The sequence below is a fragment of the Microtus oregoni genome, unplaced genomic scaffold, assembly GCF_018167655.1.
Source record: "Microtus oregoni isolate MIOR12 unplaced genomic scaffold, Mior012 000035F_ref0000213, whole genome shotgun sequence".
Classification (NCBI taxonomy): domain Eukaryota; kingdom Metazoa; phylum Chordata; class Mammalia; order Rodentia; family Cricetidae; genus Microtus; species Microtus oregoni.
The window spans coordinates 13,961,544-13,981,026 of NW_024543094.1; the positions used below are offsets into that span (position 1 = coordinate 13,961,544).

General features: G+C 44.2%; 1 protein-coding gene across 4 annotated transcripts in view; it reads right to left on the reverse strand.

Annotated features, from left to right (window-relative positions):
* Nucleotides 1-14,457: 14,457 nt before the first annotated feature.
* Prkcq (protein kinase C theta) overlaps nt 14,458-19,483 on the reverse strand; it is a 131,171-nt gene continuing 126,145 nt past the window's right edge. For all 4 annotated transcript variants that reach the window (XM_041630709.1, XM_041630710.1, XM_041630708.1 and 1 more), the window contains exons 17-18: nt 16,174-16,302; nt 14,458-15,684 (exon numbers count right to left, since the gene is read on the reverse strand). In XM_041630709.1, coding sequence (XP_041486643.1) covers nt 15,526-15,684; nt 16,174-16,302 — 288 coding nt within the window. In that variant the 3' untranslated portion in view covers nt 14,458-15,525. The remainder of the gene's footprint in view (nt 15,685-16,173; nt 16,303-19,483) is intronic.

Below are 19,483 nucleotides of genomic sequence, written 5' to 3' on the forward strand. Positions count from 1 at the left end.
AGAAAGCATTTAACTGGGACTGGCTTACGGTTTCAAGGTTTAGTCCGTTATCACCATGGCGGAAGCATGGCAGCACACAGACAGACACTGTGCTGGGGAAGCAGCAGAGAGGTCTACATCTGGATCTGCAGAAAGAGAGAGACACTGGGCCTGGATTGGACTTTTGAAACCTCAAACCCCACTTCCAGTGACAAACTTCTTCCAACAAGACCATAGCTGCTCTAACAAGGCCACACCTATGCCAACAAGGTCAAACTTACTTCAACAAGGCCACACCTCCTAATCCTTCTCAAGTAGTGCCACTTCCTGATGACTAAGCTTTTAAATACATGAGCCTATGGAGGACACTCTTGTTCCAAGCGCTGCAAGTGAACCATCTTTCCGATGTGGGTGTCTTATGTGAGGAGGGTGTCTGGATTGGGGTGGGGGACTCTTTGAGTTGCATAGGGCACTGGTGTTGGAAGAGATCGACAGAGCAGATGTGAGACACACAGAGTTTCTTCCTTGAAGATCTACTGTTCTATTTTGTTTTTGAACAATGTTCCAGAATGAGTATTGCTGGGAACTCAAGGGCAAGTTGCTCCCTGAGGAGTGTCGCAACTGATCATTCTAGATGGAGAAAGGCAGGTAACCTGTCCTTATCTGAATCATCCAAAAGAGGACCAAAGCTCTTACTATGTACCAAGAAACTGTCCTTATACAGTTTGCTGGATTATGGATATTAATGTTAGAAGAAAGGAAACTAAGAACTCTTTTGTTTAGTGGGTATAATTACTCTACATTATTTACCTGCATTCAGGATTGATATTTATATTTCCAACATACCCTCGTAGTCACTAGCTAACAGAATTGTCACCAGTTCATAAACAATGTAGACAGACATACTGTGTGTACCCACTGAATCACATGGTGATCTTCCCACTGTCACAGACATGCTTGACCCAAAAACACCCAAGAAAAAAGGAGAATGGAGATGGGCTGGGTAGACCCAGGGGTTGTCCAAAGCCATCTGTGGGAATACAAATACCATAGCTGTAAATAAACACAGCTAACCTAGCCTTAGAGGACATGGTAGGAGGAATTTTGATGAGTCCTGCCCCTGGAGGGTTTTACTCCTATAGCTCATTACCTCATTGATATTCTTGGTGCCTTAACACAAGACAGAGCCACCCACAGCTTGTTAAATATTTGCAGCAAAATGGTACAGAATATAACAAGGGCATTAGCCAGGTTTCCTGTGAATGTCACAGGAGAACAGTTGGAGTGTGTGTGTGTGTGTGTGTGTGTGTGTGAGCTGTGGACAACATGGCTTCCTTGCACTTCCCTTCCTGACATCTGAGAGGGAAGTCAGAAGATGAACCCCACCTCTGGACACAGACGAAGGCATCCATAGGGCCAGGACCACGCCTGCCAATGTAAGAAACACATTGTCGTTTCCTGTAAGACTCCAGGCCCCCACAGTCCCCTGATATGTCTGGTCACCTGGGACCACTTGTTTAGATTCCAAGTAGCACAGGGGAAAAAGTCCCCTGGCGACTCTCTTGTCAAACCTGTGGAGTAAATGTCAATAAGTCGGTCCCCCCCCTCCCCGTTAAGTCCCTTTTAACTGAGAACTTTGAAAGGGATTAGCTGACACAGTGAAAGGAGTTGAAACTCGGCAAAAAGTATTAGAGCTATGAAATAAATCAGCCTCTGGACTCAGGTTGGACTTGGGATGAAAGGAAATTGAGTGGTTCAGAAATGGATGCCTTTTTCCTTGCAACCCCAGAGAATAGCTAAGCTCATTTCTCACTGCATGGTTAATGGGACGGTGGTGTGTCTGGATTAATCGCAGTGGTTGGAGGTGTTAGTCACCATCTGCACCCAGGCAGAGACCATGCAAATGAGCATGGACTTGCAGGCAAACTCTTTGTTTTAATAGAAAATGTAATCATAATAAATATTTTTTAAAATGTTGACAAAGGAATGTTTCTTTGAAATTTATCTTAAAAACACACATTATAGCCAGGCCTGGTTATCACTGCATTGCCAGATTACTGTAAATGGAATAAATTTCTTAATTTTTCAAATTGTTCATTTTTAGTATATAGAAATGCTGCTAAGGCTTTGAATGCATTTTGGGGGTGAGAACGGGGTGGATAGATGCCTGTAGTGAGCAGAGGCCAGCCTTGGGTATCATTTCTCCAGGACTACCCAGCCCATGCTTTAGAAAGAGGGTCTCTCCCTAACTGGGGTTTGCTGGACAGGCAGTCTAACTAAATCTCTGAGCTTCAGGCTCAGCACGAGACCCTATCTAAAATAAAATAAAGATGGAGACCAACTCATATCAGCTGCTGGACTCCATATGCATGCTCACATGTGTGTGCACACCCTTGTACACCTGTGTACACACACATGGATATGCACACACAAACACAAAACCCATGTGATGAATCAAATCTTAGAAATTCATATTTTCTTTTTTCCTAGGAAACTGTTCATTTTACCTCAGTTTTAGAATATATTGACATGAAATCATAGGTATTTATTCTTCATAATGTATCACTTCCATTTTGTTCCTGTGATTAAGACAATAGTTTCTTGATTATTTTTATGACAAGTAGGTAAGGAGTAGTTTTTCACTGAGAACGTCAAAGCTTGGGTTTATTGGTGCACACTGCTCCATGTTTTCTCAGTATTTGGCCTTAAAATTTTCTGTTTCCCAATTTATATGGTTTCTATATAAGACCTTTTGTGATTTCTTACAAGGTTTGTTCATTTAAAAATATTTTTAATGTAGAAATTTTCCTATTTGCAGAAGATGTGAGCCAAGGCATAAACTACCCATCTCAAACATCTCGGATAATGCTTCTGCTAGATGTCTTATTTTTTATTCTCCAAATTTTCCATCCTTTTTTTCCTCTTTAAGACAAGACTTTCTGTTTTCCAGACAAGTTACTTTCTATGCCTTCCTTCCTTCCTTCCTTCCTTCCTTCCTTCCTTCCTGCCTTCCTTCCTTCCTTCCTTCCTTCCTTCCTTCCTTCCTCCTTTCCTCTCTTCTTCTCACCCTCCTTTGTAGTATTATGAGTGGCAGAGCTGCGTCCCCAGCACCGCAGCCGCCTGGCTAGCTTATGCCCTGAAATAACAACACACAAATTATATTCTTTTAAACACTGCTTGGCCCATTATATCTAGCCTCTTTTCGGCTAACTCTTGCACCTGGACTAGCCCATTTCTAATAATCTGTGTAGCCCACGAGGTAGCTTACCAGGGAGATTCTAGCCTATGTCCATCCTGGGTCGGAGCTTCATCGCGTGTGCCCAGGAGAGGGGAGCATGGCATCTGCTCCAGAGAGCAGAGCTGTCGAGTCTGAGCTCACTTCCTCTTCCTCCCAGCATTCTGTTCTGTTTACTCCACCCACCTATGTTTTAACCTATGAGAGCCAAGCAGTTTCTTTATTATAATTAACCAATGACCTTCCTCCATCATTTCCCCTTTTTCTGTTTAAACAAAAAAAAGGAAGGCTTTAACTTAACATAGCAAAATTACATATAACAAAACAGTTATCAAGTAAAAATTACAATAATCTTTATCATAACTAAGGAAAACTATAACTAACTATTCTTTAACTCCATCAAAGACTCCAGAAAGATACAATATTACCTAAGCAAACAAGAAATAAGCAACTTTCAAACTCTAGAAATGACAGAGACATCTCGCTGCCTGGACAGTCACCCAAAGTTCCTCTGTACTGTTGGGGCATCCATCTTCGGCCTACAGGCCCATAGTTTCCAGGAGACATTTCCATGAAGCAGGAAATTTCAAAGGCAGTCACTATCTGCTTGTCCTGATGAATGTCTTGCAGACGCTTTCATGAATCAGGAACCCCGAACGATCATCTCACCTTTAGGGGAGTTCAGTAGTCCTCTCTCTGCGGGTTCTCTGTGTCCAGTTTATGCAATAGTCCAGGCAAGAGCAGTTTCTTGCCCAAATGACTATCAAATTCCATAAGGTGCCTCTTCGATGCCCATCTTCTTCTTGAAGTACATTGGTGCTGCCAGGAGCAGACATGTCTCATTGTCATGAAAAACCCTAAGTTATTAACACATTAAATGTCCTATTCTATAGTCTTTAAAAGATATGAAGAATATCTATCTAAAATATATCTATGTACATCTAGAATATCTAACATGACTACAAACTTAACTATTATAGATGACTATCCATTAACAACCTATATACATTACATTTTTAAATGAACTATACAATCACAATACCTTAATCAAGATCAGAAACACATATACATATAACAATATTGACCTTAAATTTATATCACTAAAGCAAAATCTATGTCAATGCAAATTATTCATACCTATATCATATCCCCCTTTAAATGTAAAAGAACATTTATAAACCATATTTGGGAACATGGGCACAGTTTTTTCTCTCCAAACTGCTTCCTGCTGAATGGGGGCGCTGTTAATCATATCTTTCATGGGGTAACCTGTGTGCCAGGGTCATCTCAGTTGGCAGTTGGGCGAAGCAATTTTTTGAGGGTGTTCACAGCAACCTTTCAGGAGGGCGTGGTCTATCATACCACATTGGGCAAGAAGCGATCCACAGACTCTCACCCTCTGTGAAAACAAAATAAGAAACTCCTTTCCAAAGCATCATGTCCTTAGATCCAAATTTCAAAGTCAAGGCATTTTCAAAATATCTATGTTGGATTAGTTCAGCAGCATTTATAAACAAATATCTTTTAGCAGCTGTTGCTCCTTCCTCAGCATTCAAACAATTCAAACAGAGCATAATAGCATACAGTATCAAGATTCTCTGTGTATTTTCCATCTTTGTGCGTTTTATTTTAACCTCTATTTTGTTTATTTTTATTTTTTGCTTTTTTGAGACAGGTTCTCTGTATCTTTGACCTGGAATAACTCTGTAGACTAGGCTGTCCTTGAACTCTCAGAGATCTCCCTGTCTCTGCCTCCCAGGCATTGGGATTAAAGGTGTACGCTACTACACCTTGAACTCACAGAGATCTGTTTGTCCCTGCCTTCTAGGCACAGGGATTAAAGGCGTGTACTACCACACCTTGAAGTCACAGAGGTCAATCTCCCTCTGCCTCCCAAGTGTTGGGATTAAAGGTGTGTACTACCACACACAACAACTCTCTTCCTTTTTTTTTTTACTTTTAAGAACTTTAACTTTTAGTTTGCATATATTTTTAATACACTGTAAAACATTTAGAAATTTTCTTTGTCTTTGAATCTCTCTTTACTGTATATCTTTCTTTTTCTGACCACATGAGCCTTTAATTTACCAAGCAATATCAGTAGGACTAAAGCCATGGCTTTGATGGCTGGATTCAGCCCATTCCTTAGCTTTCCAGCCTCATGTTTACTGCCACAACTCTATGGCATTTCAAGGTCCCTGCTAGCAAGCGAGCTTCAGCAGCCTGTGCTTGCAAACTGCACGAACCGCCTGCGTAAAAGAGTCAGAGTTTGCCCTGGCAGGACAGCCCAGAAAGCCGGCATTTTTAAAAGGTGCAGCTTTTTTCCTGCTATGGCTGAAAACCAAAAAGCATGCGTTCAGCTTTTCGTCAACACCGTTTAAGTGTTTCGTGGCAGAACCTCTTAATGAGCTGCAGAGTTTTGCAGCTAAAGCTGAGTCAGGAAGCCTCTCTTAGATGAGAGTGCTTGCTTGCCTCTAGCAAGCAGAGTAGACCCGAGAAATTGTCACTACCAAGAAAACATGCTTTACTCTTTCTCAAGCTTTCTCAGGCTTTCAGTTGATTCAGTTGTCCACACGTCTGAGCGCCATTCTGTAGTATTAAGAGCGGCGGAGCTGCGTCCCCAGCACCCCAGCTGCCTGGCTAGCTTATGCCCTGAAATAACAACACACAAATTGTATTCTTTTAAACACTGCTTGGCCCATTATATCTAGCCTCTTTTCGGCTAACTCTTGCACCTGGACTAGCCCATTTCTAATAATCTGTGTAGCCCACGAGGTAGCTTACCAGGGAGATTCTAGCCTATGTCCATCCTGGGTCGGAGCTTCATCGCGTGTGCCCAGGAGAGGGGAGCATGGCATCTGCTCCAGAGAGCAGAGCTGTCGAGTCTGAGCTCACTTCCTCTTCCTCCCAGCATTCTGTTCTGTTTACTCCACCCACCTATGTTTTAACCTATGAGAGCCAAGCAGTTTCTTTATTATAATTAACCAATGACCTTCCTCCATCACTCCTTCTTTCTTTCTGTAAGTGTATGTACACTTCCAGGGTGAGAAGAAGGCATTGGGTCCTCTGAAACTGGAGTTACGAGTGGTTGTTAACTGCCCAGTGTGGGTGCTGGGAGCCCAACTCCAGTCCTTTGAAAGAGCAGCAAACATTCTTAATCACTGAGTCATCTCTCCAGCCTCTACTTCCTCATTTTGACCTTGAAGATTTAGAATCCCTTAGAACACCTTGGGATGTGTCTGTGATTGTTTCCCGAGAGGATTACCTGGAGCCCAGCCCTTCTTGCTTGTACTAGCATTAGGATTCTGGTTTTCCAATTCCCATTGTAACAGCCACGAAACTGCTTTCTCCAGTCAGAAGGGCCACTCTCTTCACATTCCTCTTCAAAACCAGTTCCAAAGTCACAAGCCACATAGTCAGGTCATCCCAGCAGCCCCCCTTCTCAACACCAGCATTTTTTTTGTATTCATTAGTTTTGTTGTTGTTGTTGTGACACGAGCTTTAAAATAGCAATACAAGGAAAGAAAGGTTTATTTGTCTCACTTCTGAAGAGTGCCGTAATTGCTATCCTATTTCTGTGAAGAGACGCCATGACCAAGGCAAACTATAAAAGAAAACATTTAATTGGGGACTTGCTTACAGTTTCAGAGGTTAAGTTCCTAGTTGCTGCACACCCGCACCCCTGTGTCTGCACTCTGTGCGCTGGCACCCAGTTCGCGAGCTTCGGGCAAGGGGGCTGGAGGTTAAAATACACAGACACACACAGACAGAGAGACAGCGACACGGGTCATCCTTGAATTCCCCAAGAATGCCCCCTTTATTGTGTTCAGGGACAGATTATATAGAGATAGCCACGCCTCAGCCAAACCCACCAGAAACCACTCTCCTGCCATCAGGAACTCCTGAAGGTCTTGTGCTCAGAGCAGCTGTAGGCACTCAGATCAGGGGAAAACAAGTTGTTTACAAAAAATTCAGGATCATGGGTCTCACTGCTCCCAACACCTAGCCATTATGATGGGGAACGTGGTAACAGGAAGCAGGCATGGCCTTGGAGCAATAGCTGAGACTTTACCTATGATTCATCAGCAGGAGGAAGAGAGAGACAGAGAGAGATTGAGAGAGAGAGAGAGGATCAGGAATGGGTTTTTGAAACCCCAAAGCTCCCAGTGACACGGCTCCTCTCATGAGGTTACACCTTCTAATTCTTCTACCCACTTGTGAACCAAGTGTTCACATATATGAGCCTATGGGTAATGTGAAAGTTCCCTCTCTATGCTGTAATTACCATTAATTAATAAAGAAACTGCCTTGACCTGTTGATAGGTCAGAACTTAGGTAGGTGGGGAAGACAGAACTGAATGCTGGGAGAAAGAAGGGCAGAGCCAGAGAGACACCATGGATTTGTCTGAGACAGACACTGGGAATTTTACCCGGTAAGCCACTGCCACATGGCAATACACAGATTAATAGATATCGGTTAAATTAATATAAGAGTTAGCCAATAAGAAGCTAGATCTAACAGGCCAAGCAGTGATTTAATTAATACAATTTCTGTGTGATTATTTCAGTTCTGGGTGGCCAGGATGAACAAGCCAGCCTACTCCTACATATGGGGGCCAGTCTCATCCAAGTCACCCCTGAGCTGATGTGGCTCTAACATGGTAGAGAAGGAACGGAGGTAGGAGTGGCCTTAGTCAGGACTTCCACTGCTGTGATAATGCACCAGGACCAAAAGTGATGTGGGGAGAAAAGGGTGTATCTCAGTTTACAGTTCCATATCACAGTCCACCATCAAAGGAAGGTAGGGCAGAAACTGAAGCCAGTGGCTTGCTGAGCCTGCTGTTTCATACGACCAGGGACCACCTGACCAGGGCTAGCAGCACCCCCAGTAAGTCGGCTGGTCCTCATCAACCATGAAGCAAGGAAACAGCCTGCAGACTTGCCCACAGGCAATCTGATGGATCCATTTTCTCAATTGCGGTTCATCTTCCCAGACAACCCTATCTTGTATCAACAGGCCAGGCAGCTGGTCACATGGCACCGGCAGTCAGGAAGCAGACAGAAATGAATGCTGGTGCTTAGCTTGCTTACCCTACCCCTTTTCTTTCATTCAGTTAGGATTGCGACACCTCTGTTCAGCCACATTCAGGGTATGTCTTCCTTGCTCAATGAAACTCCCTAAAACAGCCTCATAGATACGACAATGCCTCCTAGGTGAAGACCAACCATTTCAGCCATCTATGCCATTCTATTGTTAATCATTTATAAAGAGTGTGTGAATTATGTTTTATTTGCTCTCTAATGCAGCGAGCGCTATTTACGAGTGAGCTTTCACCTTGCCAGTCCCCCTGTTGTTACTTTTTTCTTGTCAGTAGCTGAAGTCTTTTAACTTATGGCTTGTTGAAGGTGTGTTGGTGGTTTTGTTTAGATTTTGAAAATAACAGTGTTCCCCACACTTTCCTCTCTTTACCATGTACCAGACTTATTTTCCATATTTTAACTCAGTAAGCTTTATTAAATCATGTGAGATCAGATACTTTCTTACTCAGGGTATATATATATATATATATATATATATATATATATATATATTTAGCATTTTCTGACTTGAATTTTCTATTAGTTTATGCTTATTAAACTTTTTTAGTTTGCCAGTATTCTTTTCTGACTAATGTTTTGATTTTTGAGGAGGTATTATTATTATTATTTTATTACTTTAAAAAATACCAATCCAAATTCCCACTTCCTCCCCTCCTCCCACTTCCCTCCCACTCTCTCCACACCCTCTTCCCCCACCCCCTCCAATCTTAAGAGAGGGCAAGGCCTATGGGAAGTCCAAGGCCCTCCCTACTACATCCAGGTCAAGCAAGATATACATACAAAGAGAATATGTTCCCAAAAAGTCAGTACAGGCAGTAGAGACAAATCCCAGTGCCACTGTCATTGGCCCCTCAGTCTGCCCCAACTGTCAACTACATTCAGAGGGACTACTCTGATCCCATGCTCGTTCATTCCCAGTCCAGTTGGAGTTGGTGAGCTCCCATTAGCTCAGGCACACTGTCTCAGTGGGTGAACCCTTGCAGAGGTATTTTAATGCCTCTCTCTATGATGATAAATTTACCTGTCTTTAAATCAGTTTAATTTATTATACTTTCAAAAGACTCTACATTTTTATGTATTCTGGATATTTCTACTCAAATTGCAATGTTTGTTTTTTATTTTAACTACATTCTGCCTGGCATTAATATTACTGAGACTGTTATTTTTCTTTTTATTTCTTCCCTGTGTCTTGATGCAGACTCTCCCCTTGGCCAAACTCTTGTCAGGGGAGTTTGGTCTCAAAATTCTCTTCCCAGCTAGTTTAAAAGATTTGGATTTCCATGTTCATTTTTGCACTGTAACTAATACATCGGGGCGAGTTTAGCCAGAATCTGCCACTGTTGGTATCTGATCAGATCTCTCATTTCTTGCCGTCCCTCAGTGAGTGACTCAAGGTTTGGGTTTGGCTCTCCACTAGCCCGTCATCATCACTCAGTGATTCTCCACTCACTGCTCTCACTTTGCTCGTTGGCCACAGATTCCAGCTCAGCCATGTGTGCAGCTGATCCAGACTCACTCTGTGATCTCTGTTTTTGCTGCTTTCCTGGCAGGCTCTGTTTTTTTTTGTTTGTTTGTTTGTTTTTTGTTTTTGTTTTGCTTTTTGACAGGCACACTAATTCTTTACCCCTCTCCCCCATTTCCTTGTTTCCTTTATCTTTCTTTTCTTTTACTTTCAGCTACAAAATCTTTCTTAGCCATTTCTTATCAGAAGTTCTTGTCACCTGATTTGTGTCTGCTGCGGAACAGCACAAAATTAAAAACATCAACGGGAAACTGTTTTTTTTTTTTATCAGAAATTTAACTCACTGACATCCTGATTCATGACATGATTAAAAGTGTGCCTGCTTGTGATTGCTTTTTATATTTTTTTTCCTTTGTTCTATTTGTTCCTCTAATTGTTTGGAAGCAAACTGACCTTTTCCTAATATCTTCATGCTTATGTTTACATTAAAGGAGAATTAGTCTATTGAATTTTCTGGATCTGACTTTCTATAAATGTAGCCAAATGATTGCTGCTTTATAGTTTTCTTATTGCTATCTACTCTCAGGCCACTTCATCTTTATTCCTGTTACAATCAATTTCCCCTGAAGTGATGACTAATGAGCCAATTGCAAAGGCTGCTCTATTGCTTTCATGAAGGCTAATTGCTCCCACGAGTGAACGAGTCTTCGGATTCATGGAGTCTATTGGCATTTCCAGTACGTTACAAATCTCAGAACGGAGGTTTTTGACTTGGTTAATATTTTACCATGTTGACTGACATCTTTAATCAAGTCAGTGGGCCTTTGTTCATTCAGAAAAAAATATAGTAGAATGAAAGACAGCTTTCCTGACTCCCGAATCCACGGCTTGCCTTTTCTTCTTCTAGGGGTCCTCTCTATCACAGTCTGCAGGCTGGCTCCAGAGACTCAGTCTAGACAGCACTAGCCATACGCTCCTGGAAAAATGGTTGACAGGAAAAAAGATCAAAGCAAATGGTTGAAAGGGAATTTTATTTTTATTATAATTGTTAATTCACACCATTTATCCATAGCAGTAGGCTCACTGTCGCAGTTCTATACATGCAAGTAGTGTTTTAATTGCATCCATTTCCCAGCTACCCTCTGTCATTGTTTCCCCTTGACTCTGGTTTCCTTTTTGGTTGCTAGTTAAACCTGCTCCTACTTTCAAGTCGAAGATACTTGAGCACGTGTGTTGTGCATACTTTGTGTGATATATACCTAGAAGTAGTCTACCTGGTTCATTTTAATTTTAGTTTTTGAGGAATCACTATGACTAATTTTCATCCTTATTAACAATATATAAAGTTCCTTTACCCTCCATCCTTTCAGCATTTTTCTTCTTCCTTGTCTTCTCCTCCCCTTCCTTCCTTCCTCCCTTCCTCCCTCTCTTCCTCCGTCCTTCCTTCCTTCTTTCCTCCCTTCCTTTCTTCCTTCCTCCCTTTCTCTCTTTCTCTCTCCCTCCCGCTCTCTTTCCTTCCCTCCCTCCTTCTTTTTTCCTTCCTCTTTCTCTTCCTTTCTTTTAAAAATTCTTTTAACTTTTATTGATTGAATTTTGCATCATATATTCCAATCCCACTCATCTCCCAGTCCCCTCAAATTCTCCCTCCTCCCTTGCAAACTCCCCTAAAACAAAACAAGATTTAAAAGAAAAACCAAAGATCAAACAAACAAACAAACAAACAAACCAAAAAGGAAGAAGAATTTTTGTCATGAAAGCTGTCGCATGGCCTGCTGAGTCCCACAGTTTACCCTTTCGTCCACTCATCTTTACTTGCAAGTGTTCATTGCTGTGAGACATTGGGGTCATTGGTCTGGGTCAAGGCTTATAGCACTGCTAATGGGCTCTGATTGGGTCTCCTCTTCGATATCCTCCTGTCCTATGTCATGGCAAGCCTGCTGGTTTGGATTTACAGATCTGGCCCCTTCTCGTGCTCCAGTAGTTCTAAATGAGGTGGCTGTTGCGTGGGCTAACTCCTAGCCCTGGTTCTGGGCCTGCCAGCTTTCCCTCATTGCCACTCCCTGGGCAAGCTCAGCAGTGCCTTGGCTAGCTCACCCAATACCGCCCGCAGCAAGGAGTCCTAATATCCTGCCCAGCCACACTTACACCACCAGGGCCAGCTCCACTGCCTTGCACAGGCAAGGTGCAGGACTCTCTTTTTTGATTGCTGTAGGGTACATATGAGGGGGAGGTGGGGTCAGCTCTCCTGCTCTTGTGCCCTTAGGGCTGGCTCCCCTGTGCCCCCAACAACAGGATCAGCTCCACTCTGTTACCCAGGCAGGGTGTGCTGCAGTTGATAAGGAGCAGGGCTAGTTCTCTCTTATGACCCCAGGGCCGGCTCTCTCACCTGCCACAGGTAGCAAGGGGCAGAACGGGGAAGGGCATTTTCCCCCACCCATGCTGCATGGCAGACAGACTTGGGGGGGGGGGTTAGCTCTGCTTCTCTCATGACTTCAGAGCCAGTTCACCTGTGTTCCTGACAACAGGGTCAGTCCTCGTGTGTTGCCCAGGTGAGGTGTATGACTGTGGTGAGAGATGGGCTATTTTTCCCTAGTGCAGGTGCCAGCTCTTCCCTGAGGGGTGGCTCCAATTCTCTTATCATCCGCAAGAGGCAGGGCCAGAGAAGCATGGGGCTGGCTCAACGCAGCATGGTTCTAATGACCCCTGTGTTAACACAGACCATGGCCATCATCACAGATCCCAGCTGCAGCGGGACCATAGACCCAGACATGGCCCTCGGTGGCAGCTAGGGCCCGACATCATCATGGTGTAGGGCATTTTCTTAATTAGGGATTGATGTGGGAGGACCCAGCCCCTTGTGAGAATTACAGTGTTTGAAAATTAGGAAGCGAGTGGACAAAGGGTGGAAAATGAAGCCAGAAAGGGAAGGCAGGTCGTGGATGTGGAGGGCACTGCTTCCTTTGCAATTGGAGCTTTAGTCCTGTAGGAAGTGAGAGGCTACAATATAGCCAAATGAGTTGATAGACAGTAGAGATATTTGAACACCCATGGTTATTGCGGCAGCCACAGTAGGCGAGTATGGAGTAAGCCTGGATGCCTATCATCTAGGAATGAAGGGTAAGGGGAAATGTGGTACACATATACACCAGAGCCATAAAACCTATTTGCTTATTCATCCCTTCACCTGGCAGCTCTTTAAGCACTAATGGAAAAGGAGCTATGGAACATGCACAGATAAATTGGACAGAGATCTTTTCCACTGGGGTTTTACAGCTCACCAGAAAAATGATGAATGTACCAAAGGAAGCAGGGGATGATGGGAGAGCTTAGAGAGCTAAGGCGGAGGATACGACGTGGTGGGCCAGCCATTTGATCTCCATCCGAGAGACAAGGGGGATTTGGATAAGCAGGAATGGGGCATGGGAGGCAAATAAAATAGTACCAGGGAGACAGAGTGATGAGAACTCATTCACATGTCTGCACCGTGCCGAGAAACTCGGATGCTGCAATGGGGCTCAAGGTAAAGAGGAAGTCCAGGAACTTTGTCCATGGGGGCTCAGTCAGGGAGCGTTATATAGATTTTCAACATGTGTGCTTGCCATGTCATGTTAATTTTCATTTGGGAAAAGAAACCAGATGTTTGTTTCTGATTTTTCTCCTTTTCAGAGAGTCCAAGAGCCCAACCTAGTGAATGCTGTGCGTTCCCACATCATTTCGCCAAATCAAGAAAACCTGAATTGTAGAAACTCTCAGAGGTACGTGGAGGTTTGTTTCCATGGCGATGCTAAACCCATCAAGTTGACAACGCTAACCATCACACTATACAAAGGATTGTGAAGATAGGATTTGGTCTGAAAGTAAAAATCAAGGAAGTTAGAAGGCGAGAAGGGATTGCTAATGATAATTCCAATTCTGGGTCCAGCTAATAGAGGCTATGGTGTGGGGAGCATCCGTAGAAATAGGAAATACAAGGCAGAACTATTTCCTAATCATGGAACGAATGCGCTCTGGGCATGTTGGGTTAATGCAGTCTGCTAGCAGAGGGGCTTTAGCTGGAGATTATATTTTTTTTTTTTTTTGATTTTTGAGACAGGGTTTCTCCGTAGCTTTTTTTGGTTCCTGTCATGGAACTAGCTCTTGTAGACCAGGCTGGCCTCTGTCTGCATGGAGTGGTGGCAGGAGGGAAAGGAGATTACAAGGGGGCAATCAAGGCAAGGGTGGGGAGGGGTGTTCCGAGGGATTTAGCGTGGGAGGAAGGACAAGAAGCCAACAGAGGGGCAAGCAAGAGAGAATGCAGGAAAATGTCCTCAGAAAATTCCAGAAGGCAGGCTGGATCGGAGCATTGTTCTTATACAAAATGCCACACAAAGGTGAACGAGGAAGGAGAGCACTCCACCAGGGATAGAAGAAGGTGCCGCAGGGGGAAGTGAGGCCCGGCAGGGTTCTGAAGGCAACCTGTGTGGCTCCCTCCATCAGGAAATCTTTCAGGGAGAGGACAGAGGAGCGTATTGCAATGATGGTTTACTTTCCTGAATGTCTCACCCCTCTGAGCACCTCATTTTCTCAGTTCCTCAGTTTTAAAGCAAACCCGACCCTGGCTGCATTCTGATGGTCACCATGGTGGAAGAATGTCTTTGAGGGACATCGTAGAGAATCAAACCATTAAGAGGCATCTTTTTCTTTCTTCTTCTTTTATTCCATTTTACACAACCACTTCTTTGTTATTGTCACAACATCTCATCAAAATATACAAACAGCACAAATACTTTCAGTGTATAGTTAGTACTCTAATCCAGCAGGACGGACTGCTGCTAATAGCATGCACTGGTTGTTTATCTTGCGGGACACCTAGAGAGGGACTTCTTTGTCATCAGGTCCCCGGGAACAGCACGATAAGGGATTGGTTTTCTTTATCTCAGAGGAATCATGCACTTATTTCTTGTCTGATGGGGAGATGGGAATGAATGACTGTGCTGACAAAGAGATCAGCTGAGAACAGAGGGAAGGCAGTTTTGGATGGGCGGCAGCCAACGATCCCTTCTTTGTCACTTGCATTTACGTCTGTGCGGACAAGATGCTCCACACAGGCGACATACCCTTCCCCGAAGCTGGTGACATGAGCTCTGCTCAATGCCACGGACTCTCCTCTGTTTTGTGAATGTCAGGGTTAGCCAGAATGAACAGATTTGTAAATCTCAAGTTCCAAGCTATGTTTATTGGAGAGAATCCCATCACAACCCGCTCAGGGCTTCCCCTTTCCTTCCCTTCTGCCATTTACATTTCTGCAGACGTGCACAGAGCAACGTGGGTAAGTGGCTCCTTCTCTGTGGTCAAGTGGGATCCACTTCTATAAGGGGCGATCTGCTGTTCCAGTCTTGAGAAACGGGTTCCATTTGCACCTTGGTTCATCACCAACCAGCAATTGCTGTCTAGGGCAAGGCAGAATTAGGTTTTGATTCTTTCACATTATCAGGAACCATCTTTCCAGTAAACGACAAGAGTTAACAGCGATCTAACTTCAAGGGCTGCTGGGAAAGATGCCAGGAGCTATAACGGGTGATGTCACTAGTGAAGTAGACTTGGTTTCTGCTACAGGTAACGAGTCATGTGAGGAGATCGATGGTCTCCCCGCCTTTGTTGTCGAGTGTTTCTTTTCTTTTCCAACTTGAAAAAGAGACCCCCAGAAGTGTTATTCAAACCAGTTCCCAGAGAGAAGGCAAATCCCTTCTGGTCTGGGGAGGGGTGAGGTTCAGGAGCAAACGAAAGTCTCCATCCCTGGGTTAATGAAGGAAAAGTTTCTGAACATGTTCTGGTCCATGCTGTTGATGAGAGCTCTGTCGGCAAATGACAGCCGGGGTTTCTCACTTAGGAATTCCTTGTCGAAATTGCTACAGTCGTACGGTGATTTCTTGGTCGCAGTTTAAAGAGGAGAGAACAAAAAAGGGGGGAAGAAAATTAGTCAAGTTCATTATCTTAACTTTGCTTATGTAGGCTGTAGTGTGTGCACCACCCAGTGGGTCTCGAGTCATCCGTTCTTTTATTAGAATAATTAATTTCACATGAAAGAATTACATTGTACAGGTTTCAGTCACCAGGACTGTGATCATTAAGAATATAAGGGCTTCATGTAAAGCCCCATCTCCTGACCGTCCCTGTCAGCAACAGATGTTCAACTTGGGAATGTTCTGCAGTTTATTCCTCCCCTAGGTGAATTCCGATGACACGGTTTAAAAATGATAGGCAACGGGGCCCCCGCCTCCAACCTCTGATCTAGTCAAATGGTGTGGATTGAAGAAGCATGTCCCATGTCCATCCCGAGGGTAGGGTTGGGGCAGGTGACAGCCTGTGACAAAAGGAGATGGGCGGAAGCCACACCGTCCAGTGGGAGAGTCCTTACCACTTTTGGCCTGAAGGGAGGGTCAATCTCCTTCCTTTCAAGTTCTTCCCAGTTGATCTCTCGGAACAAAGGATGCCGGCGGATGTCTCCTCGCACGCCCAGCCTCTTTTCAGGTTCCCTCACGAAAAGCTGCAAGGGAGCAGAGAGGGAGTAGGTTCACTTCTCGAGGAGGCACTGGGTCAGGGGCGTGTTCACTCACTGGGGTATGAGCAGCTGGCTTTTTTTTCACTGACCTCCGTGGAGACAGAGTAGGTTCACACTAACTTGACACCCTCTCTGAACCCTCCACGGTCTGGTTTCTGAGCTTCTTACTCTTCGCCCAGGCAGGCTGTACTGTGACTTCTATAGGCCTGGCATGGAATCAACTTTGCTTTGTTACTTACGTGGTCTCTGACTCTATGTCAGTTTAATAACCTGGGACGTTTGCTGTACTGGTCACCTGGGAAGGGAACCCTTAAGTGGAGAACTGCCTCACTCACCCTGGCCTATGCCAGTGTCTGTGAGGGACTGATGACTGATGTGGGTGGTACCATCCTTGGGCAAATGGTCCTGGGCTATGTAAGAAAGGCAGTTAAGCATGAGTCAGGGAGCAAGCCAGTAAGCAGCATCCCTCCACGGCTTCTGCTTCAGTTCTGTGTGGGTCCCTGCCCCAATTTCCCTCAATAATGGACTGTAACCTTTAAGCTGAAATAAATTTTTTCCTTCCCAAGTTGCTTCTGGTCATACTGTTTATCAGAACAACAGAAAATAAACTAGAACAAATATCAAGTGTCTGTCTCACAGGGATGTCCTTAGGGTTAAATTAAACAGAATCTACACATACACACATACACAAGCTTACACATGTATATATACATATACACCTTTACATAGAGAGGCATGTAAACATGCATACAATCACATACACACATGCATGTCTATGGACATGGGTAAGCATATACGTATGTGTGCATAAGCAAATATACACATACTGCAAAACCCCTCCACACGTATTTGTCCTTTGTAAAGTCTGCTCTGTATTCCCAGCAGCTTAAGCCAGACACAATGGTGTCTGGAAACCCATCACTCAAGAGGCCAGGGAAGGAGGATAATGAGTTTGAGGCCAGTCTGGTCCAGTCTGGATGATGTCAGCCTAGGCTTTACAGTGAGGTGCTGTTTGAAAAAGTCCCAAAGGGGGAAAAAAAAGAACCCTCAGCAAGACAGAATGAGTGACTAACTTATTTGTCTGACTTAGCTGCCCCTCCAAGTGTGACATTTCTTATGAAGATGCCCTATCTTAGGAGTCCAGTGCTGTGGGGCTTGCGTGTAATGTCAGCTAGTCCTTGGCAGTCGGCTGAGGTCTCTGCAAGGCCTCTGGGTACAGAAAGTCACCATCTCCTCCGCAGACCTCTGGCGAATGATATTATTCAAACCATGCTCGTCCCTCCAGCCTTTCAGCCTGTGTTGTGACTTTTCCCTTTCCACCGTCCTCTCTCTTGTCACTTCACCTAACAGTCACAGTGGATACTGGAAAGACAGCAGAGCAACCGGAAGCTTTTTAAACTTTAACCTGTCTGGGACCATGGAGCAGGAGAGTCTAGACATTAACTCAGGAAGTAATAGGCTCCCCAGGTGTCTCAAGCAGTTACTTCTTATTTCTGCACCAGCACAACGTTTGCCTATAACGTCACAGCTCGGGTGTTTTAAGGAGATTATGGCCCTTTAAGATGGAAAATGTGGCAAAATGTAGGGATTTTTCCAAGTGTCTCCCACAAGGGTTTCAGCCCCATTTCTTGCTTTCACTGTTTCTAAGAACAGCCAGGATATGGCTTCTAAAAATGTTTTTAAATGATGTTATCTTGTAACTTGAAAACCTACAGAGCCTCAGCTCTCAGCTCTTCCCTAAATTATAAAGGTGTGCTGAAGAAAACTGCAAAAAAATCTTGAGATTTTTTTTATTAATCAATTAATTAGCTAACTAAATAAGAGAGTCTTAAAGTTCCAGGTGCAGTCAGGTATGGTGGCACACACCTGCAATCCCAATACCTGTGAGGTGGAGGCAGGAGGATCTGAAGGAAAGGGCTAGCCTTGGCTATAGAGTAAGTTGGAGGCCAGATTGAGATACTTGAGGTCCTGTCTTAAAAACAAGTGCCACATATGAGGCTTATGAACCATTGCACACCCACCGATGAGTCCTCAGCATGGTCCCGAGGCTGCTCTCATCAGCCATGGAGGACTCTTACTGAGATCCTGAGAGTCCAAAGTGCTTTATAGAAGTACTACCCAGGGGAAGTAACCCAAGGTTATCATGTATGAAATTGACCACATTTGCATCATGGAATGGGTGACTAATCTGTTTGTCTGACTTAGAGCTCTTGTAGCCTCGGGTTAACTTTCTGAATCTTTACTTCCTATTTCACCATTTTTCCATTACTGTAACAAAATACCCAAGATAATCGATGTTAAAAATAGGAAAGTTTTATCTTGGCACATGGTTTCAGAAGTTTTGCCCTATGGTCAGTTGGCTTCATCCTACATTCAGGTAGGATGTGGGCAACAAAGAGAGAAGGGGTGGGGGCCAGCATCTAACAGTCTCCCCAAACTAACTTCCTTGCCCTATGATCCACCGCCTCACAGTTCCATTACCTCTTGAGCCTCTATCACGTGGGCCTTTGTGGGGTATTTCAGACCCAAACTATAGCAGTTCTGTCTGTAGAATGGAAGGTAAGTTCAGGTGACCTCCAGGACCCAGAGAGTCCTGATGTCCCTGTACTCCTACTAACATTCAAGACTTTATTCTGGTGCCAGCACTCCTGTCCCTTCTTCCGGGACAAATTTGCTCATTGAACAGACCACTTGTCCCTCTCAGCTTCATAATGATAATTCATCTTCTCGGAGGTGGCTCAACCACTCTCCCAGTCCTGAGTCTTTAAATTCTTCTCCAGTCCTCTCTTCCTTGACTAACCCCCCTATAACAGAGCTCACCCTCCTTTTCGAGGCCACCTGATTGGCTACCCCGTTCATCCTGACTCTCTGAGAGTCACGCTCAGTGCTGGCTGTCTCAGACAGGTCCACATGATTTGTTTTGATTATTCCAATGGTATATATTTATGGGGTACAGCAGGATATGTTGATTTATGTGGAATAATAATGAAGGTAATGAGCATCCATCACCTCACTTTTTTAGGAGGAGAATGAGAACATTTAAAATCTGCTCTTCACTTTTCAATCTGCAGCCAGCACGCTGGACAGCAGCATGTTGATTGCAGGCCACACGCTGTACAGTATGTTGACTTTGGCCCACATGCTGGATGCCAGCATCTTGATTGCA